At 47.6% G+C, this 24,690-nt stretch overlaps 1 protein-coding gene across 2 annotated transcripts in view; it reads right to left on the bottom strand.

The window, feature by feature from the left end:
- The window catches only part of SPAG16 (sperm associated antigen 16), a 775,737-nt gene that overhangs the window by 266,820 nt on the left and 484,227 nt on the right, over window positions 1-24,690 (bottom strand). For both annotated transcript variants that reach the window (XM_084819345.1, XM_084819334.1), the window contains exon 13: window positions 10,192-10,318. In XM_084819345.1, the coding sequence (XP_084675471.1) occupies window positions 10,192-10,318 (127 nt within the window). The remainder of the gene's footprint in view (window positions 1-10,191; window positions 10,319-24,690) is intronic.

The following is a 24,690-nucleotide window of genomic DNA, read 5'->3' as shown; positions in this document are numbered from 1 at the left end:
AAGGCTGCCTTGAAGGCAGGGCTGTCTTTGTTCCCCCCTTTGTAGTGGGGACTGATGGGAGCAGGCCACAGGAATTGGGGAAGGGGGCTGAAAGAGCTAGTTTTTCTGTGTGTTCAAGGGGCTGTTTTATCTTGCTCCTTGGAGAGGACCACTCAGTTCAAACACTGTGATCAATTTGCGAGGCCCTTCCCAGATAAACTTGTTTGCATCCATCTTGACTTAGATGCCACAAGGAGGGCAGAGTCAGTTGATGCAGCTATGGCTTGGGTGGGCAGACTTTAGGCTTGGAGGATCCACTTTGTTTTTTTCCCTAGAATCCCAATATCCACCAACTGGAGCTTGGTGCAAAAGACACTTCGAAATAAAGAATTCTGAGCCCAGCAACTTGTTCTGAGTACCAGAACTGACTATGAGAACTGTATTTTATATTCTTAACACTTAATTTTCTTTGTCTCGATTTTTAGGCTGCCCAGAGAATATTGGTTGATGACTGGCCATATCAATTTAATCAATCAATCAGATCACCTCTGGCAGATTTTATTAGCTAGGAAGGGCAAGGGTCAAGCAGACATGTGGTCAGCCTCACTCCAAGAAGCCTGTCCACACTCTCAGACTGCAGCAATTGAAAATAATCCAAAACAAAAGGATAGGCTTCCTAATTTCTTTCTGGATGCAATTCAAAATGCTGGTTATGATCTTGAAACAGTTTAGGACCAAGATATTCCTGCCCACTTACTAAGTTTATCTCTGGAGGTCCTGTTGTCAGTTCTAAACCTACATTCACTTGGGATGTGTCCAAAGTATGCCCTCCTAGCTAGTCTTCTGCTAAAGCATTGCCTTCCTCCTTCCGCCTTTGCCTTTAGAGGCTGGATTTGCTTGCTTCTGATTTGCCTTTTAAAAAACTTTTTTTACTCTGCATTTTATTATGTCTCTTACTGCAGTTGTTTTTAAAATAGTTTTATTACCGACTTCTATTGATGTTTATTCCTTGTATTTTGCAAACAGTTTAGTTGGTAGAAATGCAAGGGAGGGCCTTTTCTGTGGCAGCACCCCAGTTATGGAATTCCCTCCCAAAGGAAGCAAGACTAGTCCCATCCCCGATATGTTTAGGCAGATAGTGAAAATATTCTTATTCCACTTGGCTTTTAATGATCTTTAATCTAAGATGCAAGGTTTTAATTCTGCTCCTTTTGAGTTTAAGGCCTCGCCTTAGTTTTAATTTTGATTTGTTCCACTGTGTAAACTGCTTTGAGGGCCCAAGCTAGAGGTGATCTATGAAATCAGACTGATTATGTCCTTTGCAGCCAAAGATGGAGAAGCTCCATACAGTCAGTAAAAACAAGACCTGGAGCTGACTGTGGCTCAGATCATGAGCTTCTTGTTGCAAAATTTCAGCTTAAATTGAAGAATGTAGGGAAAACCACTAAACCATTCAGGTATGACGTAAATCATATCCCTTATGAATATACAGTGGAGGTGAGGAATAGATTTAAGGGATTAGACCTGATAGACAGAGTGCCTGAGGAACTATGGACGGAGGTCCGTAACATTGTTCAGGAGGCAGCATTGAGTGCTCATTGGAAGGACAGATACTGAAGCTGAAGCTCAAATATTTTGGTCACCTAATGCGAAGAGAAAACTCTCTGGAAAAGACCCTGATGCTGGGAAAGACTGAAGGCAAAAGGAGAAGGGGACGGCAGAGGATGAGATGGCTAGATAGCATCACTGATGCAATGAATATGGACTTGAGCACGCTCCGGGAGAGAGCACAGGACAGGAAGGCCTGGCGTGCTATGGTCCATGGGGTCACGAAGAGTCAGACATGACTGAACAACTGAACAAACCCATTCAGGAAGTACAGCCAGTGGCATACACCCCCCCCCCATCGTTGGGGGCTCATAAATAATGGAACGAATGGCTGACAACCAGCTGCATGGCCAGGTGTGGCCTGTTTCCTGGGTACCCCATGACCAATCAAGCAGATAAAAGGCTTGGAGGTGGTTCTGAGTGTTACATTTGCATTTGGTAGCTGTTCACTGGAACTCCCAACATGAGGTCCAAAGAGGTGTCCATGAGAGTGAAGGAGGCCATCATTAGGCTGAGGAAACAAAATAAACCCATCAGAGAGATAGCAAAAACATTGGGAATGGCCAACACAACAGTTTGAACAGTTGGAACATCCTGAAAAAGAAGGAATTAACTGACAACCTCAGTAACAGCAAAAGGCCTGGAAGACCACAGAAGACAACTAAAGTGGATGACTGCAGAATTCTGCTCATGGTGAAGAGGAACCCTTTCTCAACATCTAGCCAGGTCAAGAACGCTGTTGTGGAGGTAGGCATGTCATTGTCAACATCTACAGTCAAGAGATGGCTTTATGAATGTAAATACAGAGGCTTCACAACAAGGTGCAAACCACTGGTAATGCTCAAGAACAGACAGGCCAGATTAGCCTTTGCCAGCAAACACCTAAAAAAGCCTGCCCAGTTCTGGAATAAGATTCTTTGGACTGATGAAACCAAGATTAACTTTTACCAGAATGATGGGAAGAGAAAAGTATGGAGAAGGAAAGGAACAGCTCATGATCCAAAGCATACCACATCATCTGTCAAACATGGTGGAGGCACTGTTATGGCATGGGCATGTATGGCTGCCAATGGAACTGGGTCACTGGTGTTTATTGATCACCTGACTGCTGATAAAAGCAGCAGGATGAATTCTGAAGTGTATAGGTCTATACTTTCTGCTCAGACTCAGCCGAATGCTGCCAAACTAATAGGACGCTGCTTCATATTGCAGATGGATAATGACCCGAAACATACTGCAAAAGCTACCCAAGAGTTTCTTCAGGCAAAGAAGTGGGATGTTCTTCAATGGCCAAGTCAGTCACCTGATCTCAACCAACAGAGCATGCTTTTCACTTACTGATGACAAGACTGAAGGCAGAAAGACCCACAAATAAGCAGTAGCTGAAGGCAGCTGCAGTAAAGGCCTGGCAAAGCATCTTGAGGGGGGAAACTCAGCATTTAGTCATGTCCATGGGTTCCAGACTTCAGGCAGTCATTGACTGCAAAGGATTTTCATCCAGGTATTAAAGGCAATCCTTAAGTTTGAACTGATGTTGGTTTGTTCCATTACTTATGAGCCACCAACGATGGGGGTGTATGTATGCCACTGGCTGTACTTCCTGAATGGTTAGTGCCCCACTTTTGTCCAGCCCCTTGAATTACAGCTGATTATAGGGATGTCAGAGAATTTCGCCACGAATCTCGGGGAGGCCGAATGCCAGTGCATTCGGCCCCCCGAAATCGGTGGTGAAACGGTTTCCCCCCCCCCCGGGACGGGACTTACCTTGGGAGAATCTCCCCGGCAGCGGCAGCGGCGGTGCGGCGGTGGCGGGTCTTCCAACCGGCTGCCACTGCCGCCATTTCCAAGTTAAAAAAAAAAATGTCTGCGAGGATAGCGCCGTAATTAAAAACACACACATCCAGAGCGGGGGATAGGAGGGGGTAAAACTTAATCTCATTTGAAGGGATACAACAACCCCCTGTTCAGTGCAGGAAGCCTGATTCCCAGGTGGTCTCCCATCCAACTACTGACCGGGGCCAACCCTGCTTAGATCAGACAAGCGCGTGCACATCCAGCCTTTGCTTGTTGCTGAGGAAACGGGGGCTGCTGAGGAAGTTATGCGATCAGTAGCCAGAAGACGACATGGGGCCGTCGAGAGCTCTGATTGGACAGGAGGGAAATACAAACACCGCTGTATATGGACAGGTGGGGGAGGGGACTACGACCGGATATGGTAACGAAGGCGGAAAGTCAGAGCACTTTAAAGGGAAATGCCGGGATATTAGGGTATTGAAAGCGGGAGCACGGAAGTGGGAAATTCCGGGTCCAATTCGAGGCAGGTACTGCATAGTGTGAAAGGCGGGCGGTGAAACCTCTCTGGAAGCAAAAAAAGGCGGTAAGTGTAGATCCAGCCCATGTCTGACTGTCGCTGCTGAGGCCATCAGAGGGAGAAGCAGCAGCAGCTCTTCCATTGTACCCATGACCTACTAAACTTTACAACTAAGAATCTAGTGCCTGAATATGCTTTTTTCTTCCTCCCTCCCAGACCAGATCTAGATGGCAACAGAATGTGAAGCGCTTTCATGGTTAATGTGGATTTTCATGAAATCGGCTTTGGTCCGTCAGGGACATATATAGCCAGTAGGGATGTCAGAGAATTTCGCCATGAATCTCGGGGAGGCTGAATGCCAGTGCATTCGGCCCCCCAAAATCGATGGCGAAATGGTCTGCCCACCTGCCCCCCCCCCCCGGGACAGGACTTACCTTGGGCAAATCTTCCTGGAGGCAGCGGCTCTGGCGGTGGTTTGGCGGTGGCGGTGGCCGGTCTTCCGACCAGCTGCCGCCACTGCCATTTCCAGTAAAAAACCCCAAAAAACAAAAAAAGTGATAGGCTACGTAAAGATTTACGTAGCCTATCACAGCTAGATTTTTTAAAAATACCGTGATAGGCTACGTAAATGTTTACGTAGCCTATCACGGCTGAGTAAAACAAAAAACCACGTGTACGCAAATGGCGGCACCCATGGGCGCCACCATTTGCATTCCTTATTTTGGCACGTCTAGTCTACGTAAACATTTACATAGACTATGGCGAAAATAAGGGGAATGCAAATAGCATACATGCTACGCTATTTGCGTTCCCCTTATTTTCGCTGTAGTCTACGTAAATATTTACATAGACTAGATGTGCCAAAATAAGGAACGCAAATGGCGGCGCCCATGGGCGCCGCAATTTGTGTATGCGCGGTTTTTTGTTTTTTGTTTACTCAGCCACGATAGGCTACGTAAACATTTACGTAGCCTATCATGGCTGACTGCAGGGATGCAAACGGCGGCTGCTACGGCCGCTGCCATTTGCAGACCCGGCCGGCCAGGATTCGCGGCAGGAGGGACGGGGTGCCTCCCCCTCGGCCAGAATTTCAGGGGGAAGGGACGGGGCGCCTCCCCCCGGCCAGAATTTCAGGGGGGAGGGACGGGACACCTCCCCCCCGGTCAGAATTTTGGCGGGGAAGGACGGAGCACCTCTACCCCACCGCGAATCAAATTTCATCACAGGTAAGTGACTTTCGTACATCCCTACAGCTGAAAGTCCTGACTTCGTGCCCATCTGGGTGTGTTTCCTTTCAACTTCAATGTGGTGGTGTACAGAGGCCAACTGCCAAAACAGTTATCCTTGTTCCAATATTTCTGGCCCGGACTGTACATGTTTTTATAAGATAAATAAACAAATACATTTTTTAGCTTATTATTTTTGTAAGCCATCTGGAATTATATGGGAAAAGAAGGATATCAATATTTTTTAAAAAATAAATAGCTACACATTTGTAAATTCAAAGAACAGTTTGGGTTCTGAACCTTGGTTAGAGAAATCCATGTCTGTTGTGATATCTCAGCTGAAACATAGTCTATCGCTGGTCTCAATGTATGGGAGAAATCAGCCTTAAGCATGCAGTGTTAAACTCCAATATGACCCATACTATTCTTGTATGGTATCCAGGGCTATGTCAACCAAAACTGCAGCAGAGCACTCTGAGTACTGAGAAGTAGGGATGGTGCAGGCATCCAGGAAGGGGGTGGAGTCCAATGGACTCCCCCCCCAAACTCCCCCCTCCGGATCCTACTTGCTGAGCCACTTCCACTCGCTGTGCCGTGCAGGGATGATGGAGAAATCCACCATGGACTCCAATGAGGCCGGATTCTTTAGAATCCAGCCCCCTGGGGTCTGTGGCAGACTGGACTGCTCCCCCCCCCCCGCCGCCACCCTGCGAAGTCCGGCCGGGATGGACCCTACCTGGTGTCTTCGGTCTGCAGCCATCCACTGCTGGGTTGCGGATGCAAATGGTGTCCGGTGTAGCGGACGCCATTTGTGTCCCTGCCCTTGGCCATGATAGGCTATGTAAATATTTACGTAGCCTATCACAGCCAAGGGCAGGGACGCAAATGGCATCCGCCATGCCAGACGCCATTTGCGTGGCCAGTGGATGGAAGTCCGGCTCTGGACGGGCCTGGCTGGAGGCTCTGTGGACTCGCTGCATAGCGGAGCTGGCCGGGGAGGATTCCAGGGGGAAGGACAGATCGCCTCCTCCCCCGCGCAGACTCCTTCAGCGGCCTGGTAAGTGGGTTTCGTACACCCCTAGTGCCGCGTGAGCTGCTGGCTTGTTGAGAGGATGATAAGCGTTGCAGGGCCACCTGTCCCCGTAGAAAGCTGCAATTATGCGCAAAATGGTGGCTGTTCCCCATGCTGCATAAGACCTCTTTTACAGAAATAGTGGCTGATCGTGTTATCTTTGCTTGCCGCTTCTCTGATGCTTGTGTAACTTCACTGTATTGGGGCTGCATGATCAGGGAATTGCGATCCTTCTCTGATGCACGTTTAACTTTGTGCTTTTCTGATACTTATGTAACATCGCCACTTCTCTGATGCTTGTGTAACTTCACAGTATAGGGGCCACGCAATCCTTCTCTGATGCAAGTGTTACTGTGGAGCTTCTCTGATGCAAGTGTTACTTTGGAGCTTCTCTGATGCAAGTGTTACTTTGGAGCTTCTCTGATGCACGTTTAACTTTGTGCTTTTCTGATACTTATGTAACATCGCCACTTCTCTGATGCTTGTGTAACTTCGCAGTATAGGGGCCACGCAATCCTTCTCTGATGCAAGTGTTACTGTGGAGCTTCTCTGATGCAAGTGTTACTTTGGAGCTTCTCTGATGCAAGTGTTACTTTGGAGCTTCTCTGATGCAAGTGTTACTTTGGAGCTTCTCTGATGCATGTTTAACTTTGTGCTTTTCTGATACTTATGTAACATCGCCACTTCTCTGATGCTTGTGTAACTTCGCAGTATAGGGGCCACGCAATCCTTCTCTGATGCAAGTGTTACTGTGGAGCTTCTCTGATGCAAGTGTTACTTTGGAGCTTCTCTGATGCAAGTGTTACTTTGGAGCTTCTCTGATGCACGTTTAACTTTGTGCTTTTCTGATACTTATGTAACATTGCCACTTCTCTGATGCTTGTGTAACTTCGCAGTATAGGGGCCATGCAATCCTTCTCTGATGCAAGTGTTACTGTGGAGCTTCTCTGATGCAAGTGTTACTTTGGAGCTTCTCTGATGCAAGTGTTACTTTGGAGCTTCTCTGATGCAAGTGTTACTTTGGAGCTTCTCTGATGCACGTTTAACTTTGTGCTTTTCTGATACTTATGTAACATCGCCACTTCTCTGATGCTTGTGTAACTTCGCAGTATAGGGGCCACGCAATCCTTCTCTGATGCAAGTGTTACTGTGGAGCTTCTCTGATGCAAGTGTTACTTTGGAGCTTCTCTGATGCAAGTGTTACTGTGGAGCTTCTCTGATGCAAGTGTTACTGTGGAGCTTCTCTGATGCAAGTGTTACTTTGGAGCTTCTCTGATGCAAGTGTTACTTTGGAGCTTCTCTGATGCAAGTGTTACTTTGGAGCTTCTCTGATGCTTGTGTAACTTCGCAGTATAGGGGCCACGCAATCCTTCTCTGATGCAAGTGTTACTGTGGAGCTTCTCTGATGCAAGTGTTACTTTGGAGCTTCTCTGATGCTTGTGTAACTTCGCAGCTTGAAAAGTATGCACAAAGGGGGAAAGGAGGTGGGAGTTATAACTGCCTGACAGTTTGTTGGAATGGGGTGAAATTGCACAGGTGGGGTGCCCTCAGGGTGACCCTCCAAGTGCTGTACTGGATAACTGCACAGTTCTGTTTTTTCATGGAAAAGTGAGAATTCCCCATTGAACCAGGATCGTGGGCTCATGGGAGGCTGTCACTGACAGCAGGGAGAAGTGGTCAGAACAGGAGAAAGGGGGTGGGAGCTATAATTCCCCAATTGTTTGCTGGAATGGGGTGAAATTGCACTGGTAGGGTGCTCTCAAAGGGAGCCTTCAGAAGCTGTACTGGATAATTGCAGATTTTAGCTTCTTCATTGAAAAGTGAGCAGCGATTCCCCTATTCCCCCATTTCCCCCTATTCCCTGCCATTTTGCACATAACTGCAGCTCGGCCTGCTATGGGGAGCTGCTTGTCAGCCGCTCACCAAGTTTTTCAGTAGCTCACAGAGCGCGGAGAGCAGGGGTGGGCAGTGGAGGCAGCTCAGCAAGCAACTGACGAGTGCAGATGGAGGTGAGTCTGTCCATCCCTACTGAGAAGGATGAGGCTGCATTTACAACCATGCTCGTATTTGATTTACTTTTCTGTTTTACATTATTAGCTGGAAAGAGAACGTTGCAACTATGGATTTCTATCAGCCACTGTCACAAGCCAAGACCCAGGAAATGAAATACAACCATTAACTATGGCCACAGCTTTAAGACGCTGAACTGCAGACTGGAAGGTCGACAGGTCAGCAGTTCGAGACCCGAGTGCTGAGTGACGGAGTGAGCTCCCGTCTTCAGTCCCAGCTCCTGCCAACCTAGCAGTTCGAAAGCAAGAAATTGCAAGTAGATAAATAGGCACCGCTTCGGCGGGAAAGGTAACAGCGTTCCGTGCACCTTGGTGTTCAGTCATGCCGGCCACATGACCACGGAAGCGTCTTCGGACAGCGCTGGCTCTTCGGCTTAGAAACGGGGATGAGCACCGCACCCTAGAGTTGGACACGACTGGCTGGGGACACCTTTACCTTTACCTTACTACAATAAGCATTAAAAATAAGGAAGAGTTGTGTGGTATCTTAAAGACTAAGGTTTATGATGGAATACATTTTCATAGACTAGAGTCACTCCATCAAATAGATGCACAATAAGAACACTGACCAATTTACAGTAGCAATAACTGGTGATAATACTATCTTTCTAGCTATGCTATGCTAAATTAACATCAGTGGTGTGAAAAAAACCATGGTGACTGCATTAAAACTAAAGATACTTGAAGACTTCTATTTCTGCAAATTCCTACATGAAATGACCTGATCTTAGACAAATCTCTTGAACAAATATGTGGATCAGAACTTAGCTATCGACAGATTTTGTATTTCTCCAACTATTGCAACACAATTCTTGGGAATACTTATACATATTTAAAAACATATTTTTGAAATAAATTTTTTCTTTAAAAAAATCACAGATTAATGCCACAAGAAAGAAGCAACATATGAGCAAAAACATATGGAAGTGACATGAACTGGAATTAGACAGATTAGTCAATCCTGAATTAAAACATCCTAATACTTCCAGTGTAAACTTGGATATGTTTTCAAGGATAAGGCTTGTGTTATGTTTCTTAGTACACATAGCATAAATTGCAAAACAGGGCCAAAGTCCCTATTTCAAGGGATCTTCTAGCAGGATTACTACAATCATCTTGCTGTGGCTGATAAATGACCACACTTGAGCTCCCAGAGTATCACGAAGTCCATGTTAAGACACTCCAGTCTTTTAAGCTAGTCCTGCAATGTTCCACTTTCATCTCAGTGAGAAGTCTGTGTACCTTTTCTTCCTGTCATATATCCTGTAAACTGCAAAATGCTGCCTATAACAAATACCACTACATTTACTCTTGAGACACTCTTGATCCTCTTTGTGTGAATCATCAGATTCACTAAGATTGCCAAAGATAGCCACGTAGGGTTTCATCAAGCAGTTTCAGCACCAGAGAACAAAACCCTACTTGGCCCCAGATACTGCCAAACAGTCACAAGCATTCCAGCTGGTGCCAGCAGAAGGTGAAGTTTTCTAAGTAGTAATGCATTTTTCCACCTCATTCCCTTCCATTGGTAGCATGCATAATTATATATTATGTAAGAAGCCCAGAAAACAATCTTTCTCTGCTCATGCAACTGGATAGAAGCAGTGGCTTGGGACATACACTCAGGAAGTGTATTTCTTCAAGACAATGTCTGAAAATGCTAATTGCTAGCCAAAGCAAGCATTTATATGATATGGTTTAGCACAAAGTGTTGAGGTTGAAAAAAATGTAAGTTATAAGTGCTGTTTACTCAAGGCCTAGTTGGTTCTAATTTTAGAGTCCATAGAAGAGTCACCATTATTACATTCAGACAATTCTTCCTAGTTTCTCCCTATATGTCAAGCCTTGATCTCATTCACTTGGTTGATCTGTGCTTGTCCAAATTGCATGAATTAACCCAGTTCCCAAAGCAATAAGGCTGCTTACTGTTCGGGCATCCCAGAGAGACAGAGTCTTGTCCGCAGAGCTGGTGAGAATGATGTTGGAGAAAGGAAGAAATTCAATGCTGTTTACTGAATCCTTATGGCCACGCAAGGTGTATCTGCACCTCTCACTGTAAAAGAGTACAATGATAAATCCTAAGAAACTCTTGCTGTGGAATAAATGAGCAACACAAAAATGGTAACAGTAAATACAGTAGATCAGCCTACTGTGGCTTGGCATCCACAGTATATATGTGGACAATACAAACATTATTTCCAATAATTATATCCTGGCTTTCTATATAAATGATCAAAGTGGCTAATAGGGCAGTTAATTATGCCACTTACATTCAATTGAGCAAATTAGCTCCAGTTCTTTGACTTAAGATATACTTCTACTTTGTTTTTATGTGCTGTTCATGCACACTCTAATGTTGCAGTTAAAACGAATGTCACAGAAAGGCATGAAATAGTAGAAATCTCAGAAAACAATGGAGTTTTACAACTGGAGGCTATCAGCATTTTCAGTGCTTCAGGTGCAGGAACCCAATTCTGTTTGGGAATCCAGTGGAATACCCCCTGCCCGCACTCCTGAGCCCTGCTCACCAAGCCCCTGCCCCTGCTTGCCTCCTGCCTGCACTTGGCGAGTGGCCCACACTCACCCCGGTGGCCTTCTCGAGCTCCATGGCCACCGTATTCACACATATGCAAATATGCACATTTGCAAAAATGCACATTTTCGTGCATACAAATATGTGCATTCATAAAATGCACATTTTCATGCATATGCAAATATGCACAGTTTTGTGATTGCCATTTTATTTTTCAGAAATAAAATGAGGCTGCGAGGGTGAGTGAGGGCTGCTTGCCAAGCACAGGAGGGCCTTGAGCGCAGTCCAGGGACTGGCGACCGGGCGCAGGGACTGGGCGGGCGCCCAGAGGACCCGGATGGGGTGGGTTCGCACATCCCTAGCTGAGACCTGCCTCACAAAATTCGCAGAAGTGAGCAATCCAAAAGATAACTGTATTCCAATCTGCATATTAGTCTAGGAAGTGTGAATTAGGTCAGTTTACTTAAAACTTCAGACTAAACAAAATTGCCCAACATCTCTACAAGGATCCATATAATTTAGCATCATGTTTCCAACAGTGGCTGTTCAGATGCTTCCAGGAAGCCCACATGGAGAACACGAAGGCAGCAGTTCTTCCCTGCTGCTTGCTCCCCAGCAACTGGTATTCCAAGGTATACTTTGTCCTTTGGCCAGCACTCATACACCTGTGGCCAATTCCAATGTGGAAATTACCAGTGCTTTGCAAGTCTGAAATACTGTTTATGTTAGGGATGGCAGAGAATTCCGCCACGGATTTCAGTGAGGATGAATGCACTGGCATTCAGCCCCTCGAAATCCGTGGTGGAATGGCCGGCCCCCCACCCCACCCCCCACGGATTCTCCCCGAGATGAGGCTTACCTGGGGCGGATGTTCTGGGCGGCAGCGGCAGCTGGTCTTTTGACTGGCTGCCGCGGCTGCCATTTGCATCCTGGTCTTTGCCCTGATAGGCTACGTAAATATTTACTTAGCCTATCATGGCAAGCCAAGCAAAACAAACAAACAAACAAAAACGGCGTACGCAAATGGCGGCGGCTACGGTGGCCGCCATTTGTGTTCCCTATTTTTCGCCATTTTAGTCTACGTAAATATTTACGTAGGCTATTACGGCGAAAAAAAGGGGAACTCAAATAGCGTAGTGGGCGCTATTTGCGACCCTTTTTTTTTGCCGTTTTAGCCTATGTAAATATTTACGTAAACTATTACGGTGGGGAAAAAAAGCAACGCAAATAGCGCCCACTACGCTATTCGTGTTCCCCTTTTTTTCGCCGTAATAGCCTACGTAAATATTTACGTAGGCTAAAACGGCGAGAAATAGGGAATGCAAATGGCGGCCGCCGTAGCCGCCCCATTTGCATACGCTGTTTCCCCCCCCCAGCCGTGATAGGCTACGTAAATACTTACATAGCCTATCATGGCAGCCTGGCTGGACGCAAATGGCGGCTGCTATGGCGGCCGCCATTTGCGTCCGCAGCAGCCCATCCGTGGCCGGAACTCCGGCTGTGGACGGGCCTGGCCGGCTGCTCCATGGAGCCACTGCGGAGCGGAGCCAGATGGGCAGGATTCCGGGGGGGAGGACTGGATCGCCTCCCCCCCATCAAGGATTCCAGGGGGAGGGACGGAACGCCTCCCTCCCCACCGCAAATCAATTCCGTGAAAAGGTAAGTGACTTTCATACATCCCTAGTTTATGTTTAACACATCCAGCGGCTTCGCCAAATCCCAATGGCAGTGGCCATTTTTGTGAGCTAGTAGTCAAGTACATAAAGAACTAAGTGGGTTGTTAGTGACCCACTGCAACATTAAAATTCTAGAATTAGAGTAAAAAGTCCTGACATTCAGGAACCCTACTAGCACAAGCTGTGAGAACTCATTCCTAGTTTGGAAAAGTGACAATCTGAGAATCAAGTTGCACGTTCACAGGATATGAAAGGTGGTTAGGGAACATTAGGACAAGGTCACCTGTATGATTCGTTCCAGTTCTAGCATTCTAGAAAACACATCATGCCAGCATACACCATTGGCATTGTGCTAAAAAGGTCACTTACGCTATTGCTATGTCAACCATGTAAGCGCAGCAGCCCCACCTCAGAAAGTGCTCCACTTCACATTCACACCATGCCTTCCACCCTATACAACTGTTAGAAGGCATAAAAGGAAACATTGCCGCCTGGTAACTCTTGGGGAGGAGCACTAGGATGGTGCGGGCTGGGGGGGAGCTAGACCTAATTGCTTTCTTTATTATCGTATCATACTTCAACAGAAATGCAAACAAAAAGCAACCTAGGCTGGGGATATATTCCTGTTGGGTAGAAGAACATATTGATTTATATCAGACAGCTTCCAATAGAGAAATTGAAAGCTGCATCTTCAGGGAAACAGACAGACCAAGAAAGGAACATATATTATGAGTAACTCAGATACGATGAGAGGAATTGCAGACAGACAGGCTGCAAGAACAGGCTTGTGAGAAATTAATTAGATGTCAAAGGAGGGAGGCCCATTCAGAATCCCTTAGCAAGGTGAAAATGGACTAAAGTGATGGACCCCAGCAACTACAGAAAGGAAGGAAATGATTTGTACATTTCCATCGAGACCATAAACACATGGGCCTATTTCAGTTCTCCCTCTCTTTGCTGCTTCTGTATCAATGTGTAGTGTTGAGCAAGCTTCCTTCACTCTCTCCAGATTTAATTTACCATTCTAGTAACTCAGTGACTGATACTGTTCTGAACTTCCGACTGCTACATAAAACAAACTCATCTTCTTCCAGCTGAGACATAATTTAAATGAAAGCGTGCCGTCACACTCAAAGCAACTGCTGAAAAGCAGGCAAAGGTTTGGGGGTTTTCTACAAAGAATAATGTAAGGTTTGAAGCATATCTCTCTCTCCCTCCCATCCCCGCTACCCTTTCCTGCTCCTGTCTTCCATCTTGGACAAAGTAACAAATCTGTACAGAATGGTCAAAACTGCTCCCAACAAGACATCCATACATTCAGAATCATGTCCTGTATCTAGTCCAGATACAATTTCTTGCACTTTACACAACTGTAAAAGAGGCAAACTCAAGAACTAGTGCTGAACATGACCCTTGACTGTCCTAATTAGGCTGTCCTAATAAAACAATGAATGCAATGGCTTTCTCCTGTCTTAATCATTAGGAATATTTCTGCACAGGATTATAGCAGTCACTCTTGTGCGCTTCAGAACAAAAGACTTTTGCAAGCACCTTGTTCAGTTGCAGACAAGTAGAAAGAGATGGCAAAAATACCTTGATGTGTTTTAATGTACCACTTACAGAGACATATTTTTGTTATGTACTAAAATATTAACTTGTGATTGAAACCCCCTCCCCCACTGATTTCCTATCATTTGTGACCCTGAAATACAAATCTTGGAATTATTTATATTATACTTAGGATTTAACAAGAGGGGATGATGGGATTTAACTGTATGTGTTTGTGACCTTTGTCACCTTTTTGTTATTAGAAATATTGAATGAGACTTTTACTAATTACTGTAATGAAAGATTAGGGAGATAATGTTTTATACTGTTTGAACGTGTAACGTGCTATGAAAGCATATTGGTGGGGTGTTTTTTTCCTACTGATGAAGATACTTCTGTGTGAAATAAAAAAGAAAATTGCATTAAAAACATGTTAGAGCTTAAGACACAAATTAAAGACCGAATCATAGAACGATTTAAAATGGTCCTGCTAAATTACTTAAGGAACAATCCTATGGCCCCTTGACAGTGACTGCTATAATCCTGTGCAGAATTATAGTTCCCTGGGATTACAGACTCTGGCCTCATCCACTGGCTGGAGAACCAAGGGACACTGGGAGGCTGCACCTCCTGCCTCCCAGGAAGATCATCACAAGGGGGAAGCCAGCCTAGTCCTATACATCGGCCAGAGAGGGAGGAGCTGCAGGGAACTCGCTCCATCCCTCCCTGCTAGAAAGAACACGCAGCTTTCGGTTGAGCCTGAAAGGTTAACTTGAGTGAACCACTCAGGGGAGCCACAAAGGAGCAGAGGGCCTGGGTTGTAGTTTTGAAAATTGTTGGTGGGTGGTGGGCTTTGAGGTTCTGTTTGTGATTTTAGGGGCGGGGTGCCCACCTGATAAGCGGAAGTGAGGAAGGCATGTGTCCACCTGGCGGCGGCAGTGAGGGCAGTTCTGGTGGCCAGAAATACCGAGGTTGGGCGGCAGATGCTGGTGGAGTGCTGGGGCAGGCCATGCCGGGTAAGGGGAATATGAGATGCATAATATCTGTCCCCTGTTCGGGGCCTGTCCAGAGCCAACGGATGGCTGGGGATCCAAATGGATTCCCGTGACTCCATCCTCTGGCCTTCATCTGCTGCTGTGTAATGCCAGGTCCATTGCTCATAAAACTTCTCTCATCCATAACATGATCCTGGATGAGGGTGCAGACCTGGCATGAATTACGGAGACCTGGCTAGACAAGGCCATGGCTCCCACTCTTGTGGCCATTTGCCCAGCTGGACTTTTGGAAGTGCAGCAGCTGAGGGCTGGGGGTCAGGGAGGGGGAGTGGCTGTTATCTACCAGGAGTCCTTGGTCCTCACCAGACTCCCTCTCTAGGAGACCAGGGTTGCTGACTGCATGTACTGGAGGTTGGGCCCGAAGGACAGCCTGGGGATTCTCCTCATGTCCTGTCCACCCCATGGCATAACAGACTCCCTGGCCAAAGTGCTTGAGGTGGTCTCTGATGGGTGTGTGCAGTCCCCTAGCTTGTTGGTGCTGGGGGACTTCAATGTACATTCGGAGGCCATCCTAGTGGGGGTGCCTCGGGACTTCATGGAGACCATGGCTTACTGGGAGCTGCACCCTATTCCGACCGGGCCCACCCACGTAGCCAGTCATGTGTTAGACCTTGTGTTTATTTCCAAGGAGGTGGGGAGTGATCTCGAAATCAGTGGTGTATCCAACCCCCCCCCCCCCGCTTGTCATGGTCAGATCACCACTTGGTGGGGTTGGACTTCTTGGTTCCACAACCCCTCCGCAGGCATGGAGGACCCATTAAGATGGTCCTCCCCAGGCATCTTATGGATCCAAATGGATTCCTGACTGCACTTGGGGATTCTTCGGAGCTCATAAATGGCCGCTTGGTCGAGACCCTGGTGAATGGCTGGAATGCTGCAATCACCGGGGAATTAGACTGGGTGGCTTGGAAACGCCCTCGCCCTCTGAACAGAGCTCAGACTGCACCATGGTTCACCCCATGGTTGCGAGCTCTGAAGTGGGAGGTGAGATGGCTAGAGCGCCGGTGGAGGAAATCTTGCTCCGAATACGATCAGACATGGGTTAGAGCTGTAGCTTCAGTCTACTACATGGCGATAACAGCCGCAAGAAAGGATTTCTATGCTGCCTCTATCACATCCGCAGAGTGTTGTCCCAGGATCACAGAATCATAGAATAGTAGGGTTGGAAGGGGCCTACAAGACCATCGAGTCCAACCCCCTGCTCAATGCAGGAATCCAAGTCAGAGCATCCCTGACAGATGGCTGTCCAGCCTCATCTTGAATGCCTCCAGTATGGGAGAGCCCACCACTTCCCTAGGTAATTGGTTCCATTGTCGTATTGCTCTAACAGGCAGGAAGCTTTTCCTGATGTTCAGCTGGGATCTGGCTTCCTGTAGCTTGAGCCCATTACTCCGTGTCCTACACTCTGGGATGATCGAGAAGAGATCCTGGCCTGCTTCTCTGTGATGGCCTTTCCAGTACTTGAAGAGCGTTATCATATCTCCCCTCAGTCTTCTCTTCTCAAGGCTAAACATGCCCAGTTCTTTCAGTCTCTCTTCATAGGGCTTTGTTTCCAGTCCCCTGATCATCTTTGTTGCCCTCCTCTGAACCCTCTCCAGCTTGTGTACATCCTTCTTAAGTGTGGTGCCCAGAACTGGACACACTACTTCAGTTGAGGCCTAACCAGGAGCCAATCTACATTACAACTTTAAACTGGTTTGAAACCGGTTTATCTAAAGGGATCCTGCAGTTTCATGAGGGTACTGAGAATTATTTGCTAGAGACTCCTGTCCCCTGCTCAAGCAGCCCCTCTTCCTAGAGCCACAATTCCCAGAATTCCTGTATTTGGTAGCCGTAATCACTAAAAACAGGTTTGAAACCAGTTTAAAGTTGTAATGTAGATTGCCCCCAGTGCTGAGTAGAGGGGAACTAGTACTTCCCGGGATTTGGAAACCATGCTTCTATTAATGCAGCCCAAAACAGCATTTGCCTTTTTTGCAGTCACATCATATGTTGGCTCATATTCAGCTTGTGATCTACAACAGTTCCAAGATCTTCGTTGCTTGTAGTGTTGTTGAGCCACGTATTCCCCATCTTGTAACTGTGCATTTGGTTTCTTTTTCCTAGGTACAGAACTTGGCATTTATCCCTATTAAATTTAATTCTGTTGTTTTCTGCCCAGTGCTCCAGTCTAGCAAGATCACTTTGAATTTTGTTTCTGTCTTCCAAAGTAGTAGCTATCCCGCCCAATTTTGTGTCATCTGCAAATTTGATCAGCGTTCCCTGTACCTCCTCCTCCAAGCCAATAATAAAAATGTCGAAGAGCACTGGGCCCAGGACTGAGCCCTGCGGTACCCTGCTCATTACCTCTCCTCACTTTGAGAAGATTCCATTGATAAGCACTATTTGAGTCCGATCCTGTAGTCAACTGTGGATCCACCTGATCGTTGTTTCATCTAGCCCACTTTGAGCTAGTTTGCTCATCAGGATATCATGGGGCACTTGGTCAAAAGCTTTGCTGAAGTCGAGGTATATTATGTCCACACCATTCCACAGGGGAGGTTACCTGATCATAAAATGAGATCAGATCTGTCTGGCAGGATTTGTTCTTGACAAATCCATGTTGGCTTCGAGTAATCACTGCATTGTTTTCAAGGTGCTTACAGAGGGATTGCTTTATCATCTGCTCCAGAATTTTCCCAGGGATTGATGTCAGACTGACTGGTCTGTATTTCCCAGGTTCTTCCTTTTACCCTTTTTGATGATAGGGACAACATTAGCCCTCCTCCAGTCATCTGGCATTTCACCCGTCCTCCATGATTGCTCAAAGATAATAGACAGTGGTTCTGAGAGTTCTTCTGCCATTTCCTTTATTACTCTACGGTGCAGTTCATCTGGCCCTGGAGATTTGAACTCATTCAAAGTAATTAAGTGTTCCTTGACCATATGCCTATCGATCTCAAGCTGCAATCCTGCCCCTTCAGCCTGTACTTCGCCCTTGCCAGTGGTGTCATAGACCCTCTTTGGGAAGAAGACTGAGCCAAAGTAGGAATTGAGCACTTCTGCCTTTTCTTTGTCATCTGTTATCATTTTGCCATCCATATTTAATAGTTGAACCACTGAACCAAAGAATAGATTTCTTTGTCTTTTACTATGCATGTAGCTGAAGAAAGCCTTTTTGTTGCTTTTAACCTCCCTTACTAACCTCAGCTCGTTCTCAGCTTTAGCCTTCCTGACGCCATCCCTGCAATTCTGTGCTACCTGCCTGTACTCTTCCTTTGTTGCTTGTCCTTCCTTCCACTTCCTATATGTGTGCTTTTTTGTTTTCAGGTCATCTCTTAGCTTTTTGTGAAGCCACATTGGCTTCTTTTGTTGTCTTCCGACTTTTTTTCTTGTTGGAATTGTTTATAATTGTGCCTTTAGAATTACCTTTTTAAAAAAACTCCCACCCATCTGGACTCCTTTTCTCATTAGAGTTGCTTGGCATGGGACCTTACTTATCATTGTTCTGAGTTTATAAAAATCAGCTTTCCTAAAATCCAGGGTACATGTTTGGCTACACTTGGCTTTTGCTTCCCTTAGAACCAGGAACTCAAGTATAACATGGTCGCTTTCCCCCAGAGTTCCTGTAACTGCTACTTTATCCACTAAATCATCTCTGTTGGTTAGGATCAAGTCAAGGATAGACGATCCTCTAGTTCTTACCTCTACTTTCTGTAGGAGGAAGTTATCCACCACACAAGTCAGGAATTTCCTGGAGAGGCCATGTTTTGCAGAATTTGTCTCCCAACAAATATTGGGGAAATTGAAGCCCCACATTACTACTACATCATGCTGCCTTGAAACACTGGCTATTTGCTTTTCAAAAGTTTCATCCTCGTCTTCTCCTTGATTGGGTGGCCAGTAGCAGACTCTGACCATCAGGTTCCTTTTATTCTTTGCTCCATTTATTTTAACCCAGATGCTCTCGATGGGGCTACTAAGCTCATCTTCCTGTATTTCTGTGCAGAAATGTATTTTTCACATATAGTGGAACCCCTCCTCCCTTTCTGTTCCTCCTTTTTGAACAAGTTATTAGGGATGTACGAATCCCTTACCTTGCTCCGCTGAGGGGCATCCACGGTGGGGGGGAGGCGCTCCGTCCCTCCCCCCGGAATCCTCAACAGGGGGGAGTTACTCCGTCCCTCCCCGTGGAATCCTGCCTGGCCAGCTCCAGCCGCCCGCAGCCAGACATCCGGCCGCTGAGCAGCCCTACAGGGATGCAAATGGCGGCTGTCGTAGCCGCTGGCATTTGCGTCCCTGTATTGAGCCGTGATAGGCTACATAAATATTTACGTAGGGATGTCAGAGAATTTCGCCACGAATCTTGGGGAGGCCGAATGCCAGCGCATTCGGCCCCCCGAAATCGGTGGCGAAACAGTCTACCACCCCACCCCCCGGGACGGGACTTACCTTGGGCGAAATCTTCCTGGTGGCGGTGGCTCCGGCGGCGGTTTGGTCTCGGTGCGGCGGCGGCCGGTCTTGCGACCGGCTGCCGCTGCCGCCATTACCAGTAAAAAAAACCCCAAAAACGTGATAGACTACATAAAGATTTACGTAGCCTATCACGGCTAGATTTTTAAAAAATACTGTGATAGGCTATGGGCCAATGGGCGCCGCCATTTGCTTACATGCATTTTTTTCTTTTAAATCAGCTGTGATAGGCTACGTAAACATTTACGTAGCCTATCACGGCTGACTGCAGGGACGCAAATGGCGGCGGCTATGGCCGCCGCCATTTGCGCACCCGGCCAGCCAGGATTCGGGGGGGGGAGGGACGGAGCGCCTCCCCCTCGGCCAGAATTTCGGGGGGAGGGATGGAGCGCCTCCCCCCTGCCAGAATTTGGGGGGGAGGGACAGAGCGCCTCCCCCCCACCTCGAATCAAATTTCGTTAAAGGTAAATCACTTTCGTACATCCCTACAAATATAGCCTATCACGGCGGGGGGGGGGGAAACCCAGCGTACGCAAATGGCGGCGACTACCACCATTTGCATTCGCTGGGTTTTTTTCCCCCCTGCCGTGATAGGCTACGTAAGTTTTTACGTAGCCTATCACGGCTTGAAGAAGAGGAAGCGAATGGCAGCCGCAGGACAGCTGCCATTCGCAAAGCAGTGCGGATGGGAGCAGGTAAGTGCTCCGTTTCGCACGCCTTTTGTGGGGGGGGGGGCGGGAGCTTCGTTCCGTGACGGATTTCGGGGGGCTGAATGCACTCACCGAGATCCGTCATGGAATTCTCTGACATCCCTACAAGTTATATCCTTCAATTGCTGTATTCCAGTCATGAGAGTCATCCCACCAAATCTCAGGTACACCCATCAAGTCATAATTTCCCTCCTGTATTAAGAATTCAAGTTCATCCTGTTTGTTTCCCATACTCTGGACATTAGTATATAGACATCAAAGACCATGTGCTTCATGCACTGGCTTTCTTCCTACATGTTTGTGAAGACTATTAATGGGTGCTATTAGAGCTGTTCTCTCCGTTGCGGTGCATGAGCCTTTGTCCATCGTTACCCCCAACTTTACATCTCCCTTCCCCATAGGATTCAGTTTAAAGCCCTCCTGATGAAGTTCTTCATGCTGTGGCCAAACACATTCTTCCCAGCCTTTGAGAGGTGCAACCTGTCCCTTGCCAACAGTCCATCTTCCAGGAAGTATAGCCTGTGGTCCCAGAATCCAAATCGCTTTTGTAGACACTACCTTCGTAGCTAGTTATTCACTCAGAGTATTTTTTTTTCCCTTTCTACCCCTCTTCTAACTACTGGAAGGATGGATTAGAAGTGCACGAAAGCCACTTACCTGGTCTCGCAGCTTTTCGCGGTGGGGGGGAGGTGCTTCGCTGCTCTCCCCTCGAAGTTCAGGCCGGGGGGGGGAGGCTTCCCACCTCGCCCGGCCGAAATGCAGGCCGGGGGAGAGGCTTCCCGCCTCGCCTGGCCGAAATTCAGGCCGGGGGGGAGGCTTCCCGCCTCGCCCGGCCGTGAAATAAAAAGTTTTTTAAAAAAACGCCCCCGTGATAGGCTACGTGACGATTAACGTGATAGGCTACGTGACGATATTACGGCTAGATCTGCAAAGTCAGCCGTGATAGGCTACGTAAATCGTCACGTAGCCTATCACAGGTGACTTAAAAAAAAAAAAAAAGCCCAGGTAAGCTTCGTCCCGGGGGGGATTCCGCGGGGTGGCAGGGGGTGGGAGGCCGTTCCGCCATGGGTTTCAGGGGGCCGAATGCCAGTGTATTCAGCCTCACTGAAATCCGTGGTGGAATTCTCCACCATCCCTACCTGTCAGTGGGCTTTATGAGTGCAGGCAACCCTTCAGTCATGTCTCTAATCAGTCCTCCTGGGAGAGAGCATACCTGGCGAGTCCACAGGTCTTCGTGACATACTTGGGTTTCGATCCCATGCAGCAAAGAGTCTCCCACTACTACTACTCTTCTCTTCTTCTTGTTATAGGCCTTGGTTTCATTTCCTCTGCTTGACTGACCTTCTCCCTCTTGCTTGCTCTGATGCAGGTTCCCCTGCAATTCTTCCTCTGCAGGCTGTCCTCCAGTCTCATCCTCAAGTACGTGAAAACGGTTCCATAGCTCAACTGCTTCCACTGGTGCAGAGTGGCTTCTCGTTCTTCTGTTCCTAACTGTCACCCTTTCCAAGGAGTATCCTCTACTGCATTTTTCCTCACCGCAGCATTTCCCTCTTCTGCCTCAGCTTGCTGTTGCTCTTCAAGCTTCTCTTCTTCACTTTGCTGCTGTAGTAACACCGTTATGTCCAAGAACTCTTCATGTTCTCTTATTCCCTGGAGGGTCGACAGTCGCCGCTCCAGTCCTCTTATTTTTTCTTCCAGCAATGCGATCAACTTGCACTTGTTGCACATGTAGGCCATGTTGTTCTCAAGCAAAAAAACAAACATTGCACACACCTTGAAGGTCACCACCACTGGAGAGCCTTGTCCTTCCATAGCCTCTTTTCCCTTTTTGTGTCTAGCTTTCTGATTGTTCTACAGTAGCCTGTGCCTGGTCCTCTACTCACTGGAGGTTAAAAACAGAGTCCCACTGGTATGGAAGTGTGTGCTACCAGACAAATAATTTTTTAAAAATGAAGGGAAAAAAAAACATTAGGAACCTCCCCCTTGACCTCCCCTGCCGAACTCCCCTGGCCAACTCCTGTTTGCTCTCCCTGTTCACTCGCTCCCTGGGGGCTTGCTTGCTTCTATAGTCCCTAGACCAGCTGGAGCAGCTTTCTCTGCTCTGCTCTGCTCTGCTGGGAGGTGGGAAACAGGCTGTTCCAAGTGGAACACACTTCCATTCTAAGGCCTCCTGTGATGAGTTTGCAAAGCACATTGCAGTTAAAATTGTCAGGGTGGACACTGAGCCCACAGAATCCCAGAGTAGTTCTGATTCTGAGGAAGAGGAGTCGCTCCTCTTTCCCAGGGCCAACAGCTGACGGAGATTCCTCCCACTGGCATTCCTAGCTTAGATAGCAATCCTGGGAGTGACAGAGTGTGGGAAGCAGACTTGATGGACGCACATTGCCAATGCAGAGAGCAGCGCCAAATGGAGGGCGCGGAAAAGAGGCGTAGTGCCCGGTTGGCACGCAAACAACGGTTGCGCCCAGAGAATCCAAGGGAAAAGGGGAGGGACTCTCCCTAGCCCTTAAGTTCAGGGTCTGCCAGTGATTCCCGTTCAAATGGGGACCAACTGTTCCAACTTAGGGCATAGGTACTCTGCTGCTCATATCTAGTTGCTAACAGTAGAGTTGTTAAGTTGTAAAAGAGGACTAAAGCTTTGAAAAGAATCCCTTTGTCTGTGTCTGGACTTGGCTACTGGATTAGACTGAGAGAGGCCTCCAAGAAGCCCTTGACAAAAATCAACTGGATCAGGAGTGCTATTCTGTGCAGTGTAGATACAGTTAGTGAACGAAGGGCAGCCACTGGCAGACCTGTTGGGTGGGATTGGTTCCAGCTTCTTCCTTCTGATGAAGTGGACAAGGTGCTTTCATCTTTAAGGCCGACCACCTGCTTACTTGATCCTTGCCCATCTTGGCTCATTATGAGCTTCAGGGAGAGACTCAGGAAAGGGATCAAAGTGGTGGTGAATACCTCCCGTGAGGAGGGAGTGATGCCATCAGCCCTCAAGGAGGCAATGATAGGAACACTGTTAAAGAAGCCCTCCTTGGATCCCCAAGTTTTGAACAATTTTTGCCCGGTCTCGAATCTGCTATTTTGGGGCAAGGTGATTGAGCAGGTGGTGGCACTGCAGCTGCAGGTACACTTGGAAGAAGCAGATTATCTGGATCCATTTCAATTGGGCTTCAGGCCTGGGCATGGGACAGAAATGGCCTTGGTGGATGATATGAGAAGGCTCTGGATAGGGGTGAATTCTCCTTCCTTGTTTTCCTCGATCTCTCAGCGGCTTTTGATACTGTTGACCACAGTAGCTTCCTGGACCACCTGGAGGGGTTGGGTATAGGGGACGCTGTATTACGGTGGGTCCGTTCTTTCCTCTCTGGCAGGTGCCAGAGGATAGCTCTGGGGGAGGAGACTTCAGACCTTTGGCTGCTCACTTGCGGGGTGCCACAGGGCTCTATTCCCTCCCCAATATTACATAACATCTATGTGAAGCTGCTGGGGGCTTTCATCAGGAGGTTTGGGGTGCAGTGGCAGCAATATGCAGATGACATGCAACTCTACCTCTCATTTAAATCCTTGCCAAGCTTGGCTGTAGAAACCCTGTCAAAGTGTCTGGAATTGATGAGTGGCTAGATGGAAAGGACTAAGTTAAAACTGAACCCCAACAAACCCGAAGTATTTTTTGTGGGAGACAAGGGGAGGTTGACCTGGTGTCCAATGGGGTGCGGCTGCCCCTGAAGGACCAGGTCCGCAGTCTGGGGGTCATTTTAGACTCCCAGCTGTCCATGGAGGGTCAGGTGTCAGCTGTGAGCCGGACAGCACTGTATCAACTCCATCTGATACTGCAGCTGTGCCCCTACCTTCCCGACCATCTGCTCCCATCAGTAGTTCATGCCCTGGACTGGTCTCCTCTCGCCTAGACTACTGTAATGCACCCTATGTGGGGTTGCCCTTGAAGATGGTTTGGAAGTTGCAGCTGGTGCAGAATGCAGCGGCCCACCTCATTAAAGGCAGTCATTGGCAAGACCACATCACTCCAGTGCTGAAGGAGTTGCACTGGTTACCCGTTGTTTTCCGGGCCCAATTCACGGTGTTGGCATTGACCTATATGGTTCCGGCCTAGTGGTCTATCTTAAGGAGCACCTCCAAAAACACCAGGGATGCCACGCAACGAGATTGGCCTCGGAAGGCTTTCTGTCTGTCCCATCAGCCAGGACAGCTAGGTGGGTGAGGACTCGGGAGAGGTTGTTTTCTGTGGTGGCCTCCACTCTCTGGATTTCCCTCTGTAGTGATCTCTACCATGCCCCCTCTTTGATGAGCTTCCACCGGGTTTGAAAACCTGGATGTTCAGGCAGGCATTTGGGGTGGGTTAGGTGCTGTGTTTTTTTAGAGCAATGTTGTTTTGTTCAGTAGATTATGTAAATTTGTTGTATTTTGTGTTGTTGTTTGTATTGTACACTGCCTGGAGT

Source organism: Heloderma suspectum, chromosome 1 (genome assembly GCF_057233095.1).
Source record: "Heloderma suspectum isolate Gila_16-S chromosome 1, 16-S_ref, whole genome shotgun sequence".
NCBI lineage: Eukaryota > Metazoa > Chordata > Lepidosauria > Squamata > Helodermatidae > Heloderma > Heloderma suspectum.
Note: the sequence above shows the minus strand (reverse complement) of the source record. Positions and strands in the feature narration are given on the sequence as shown.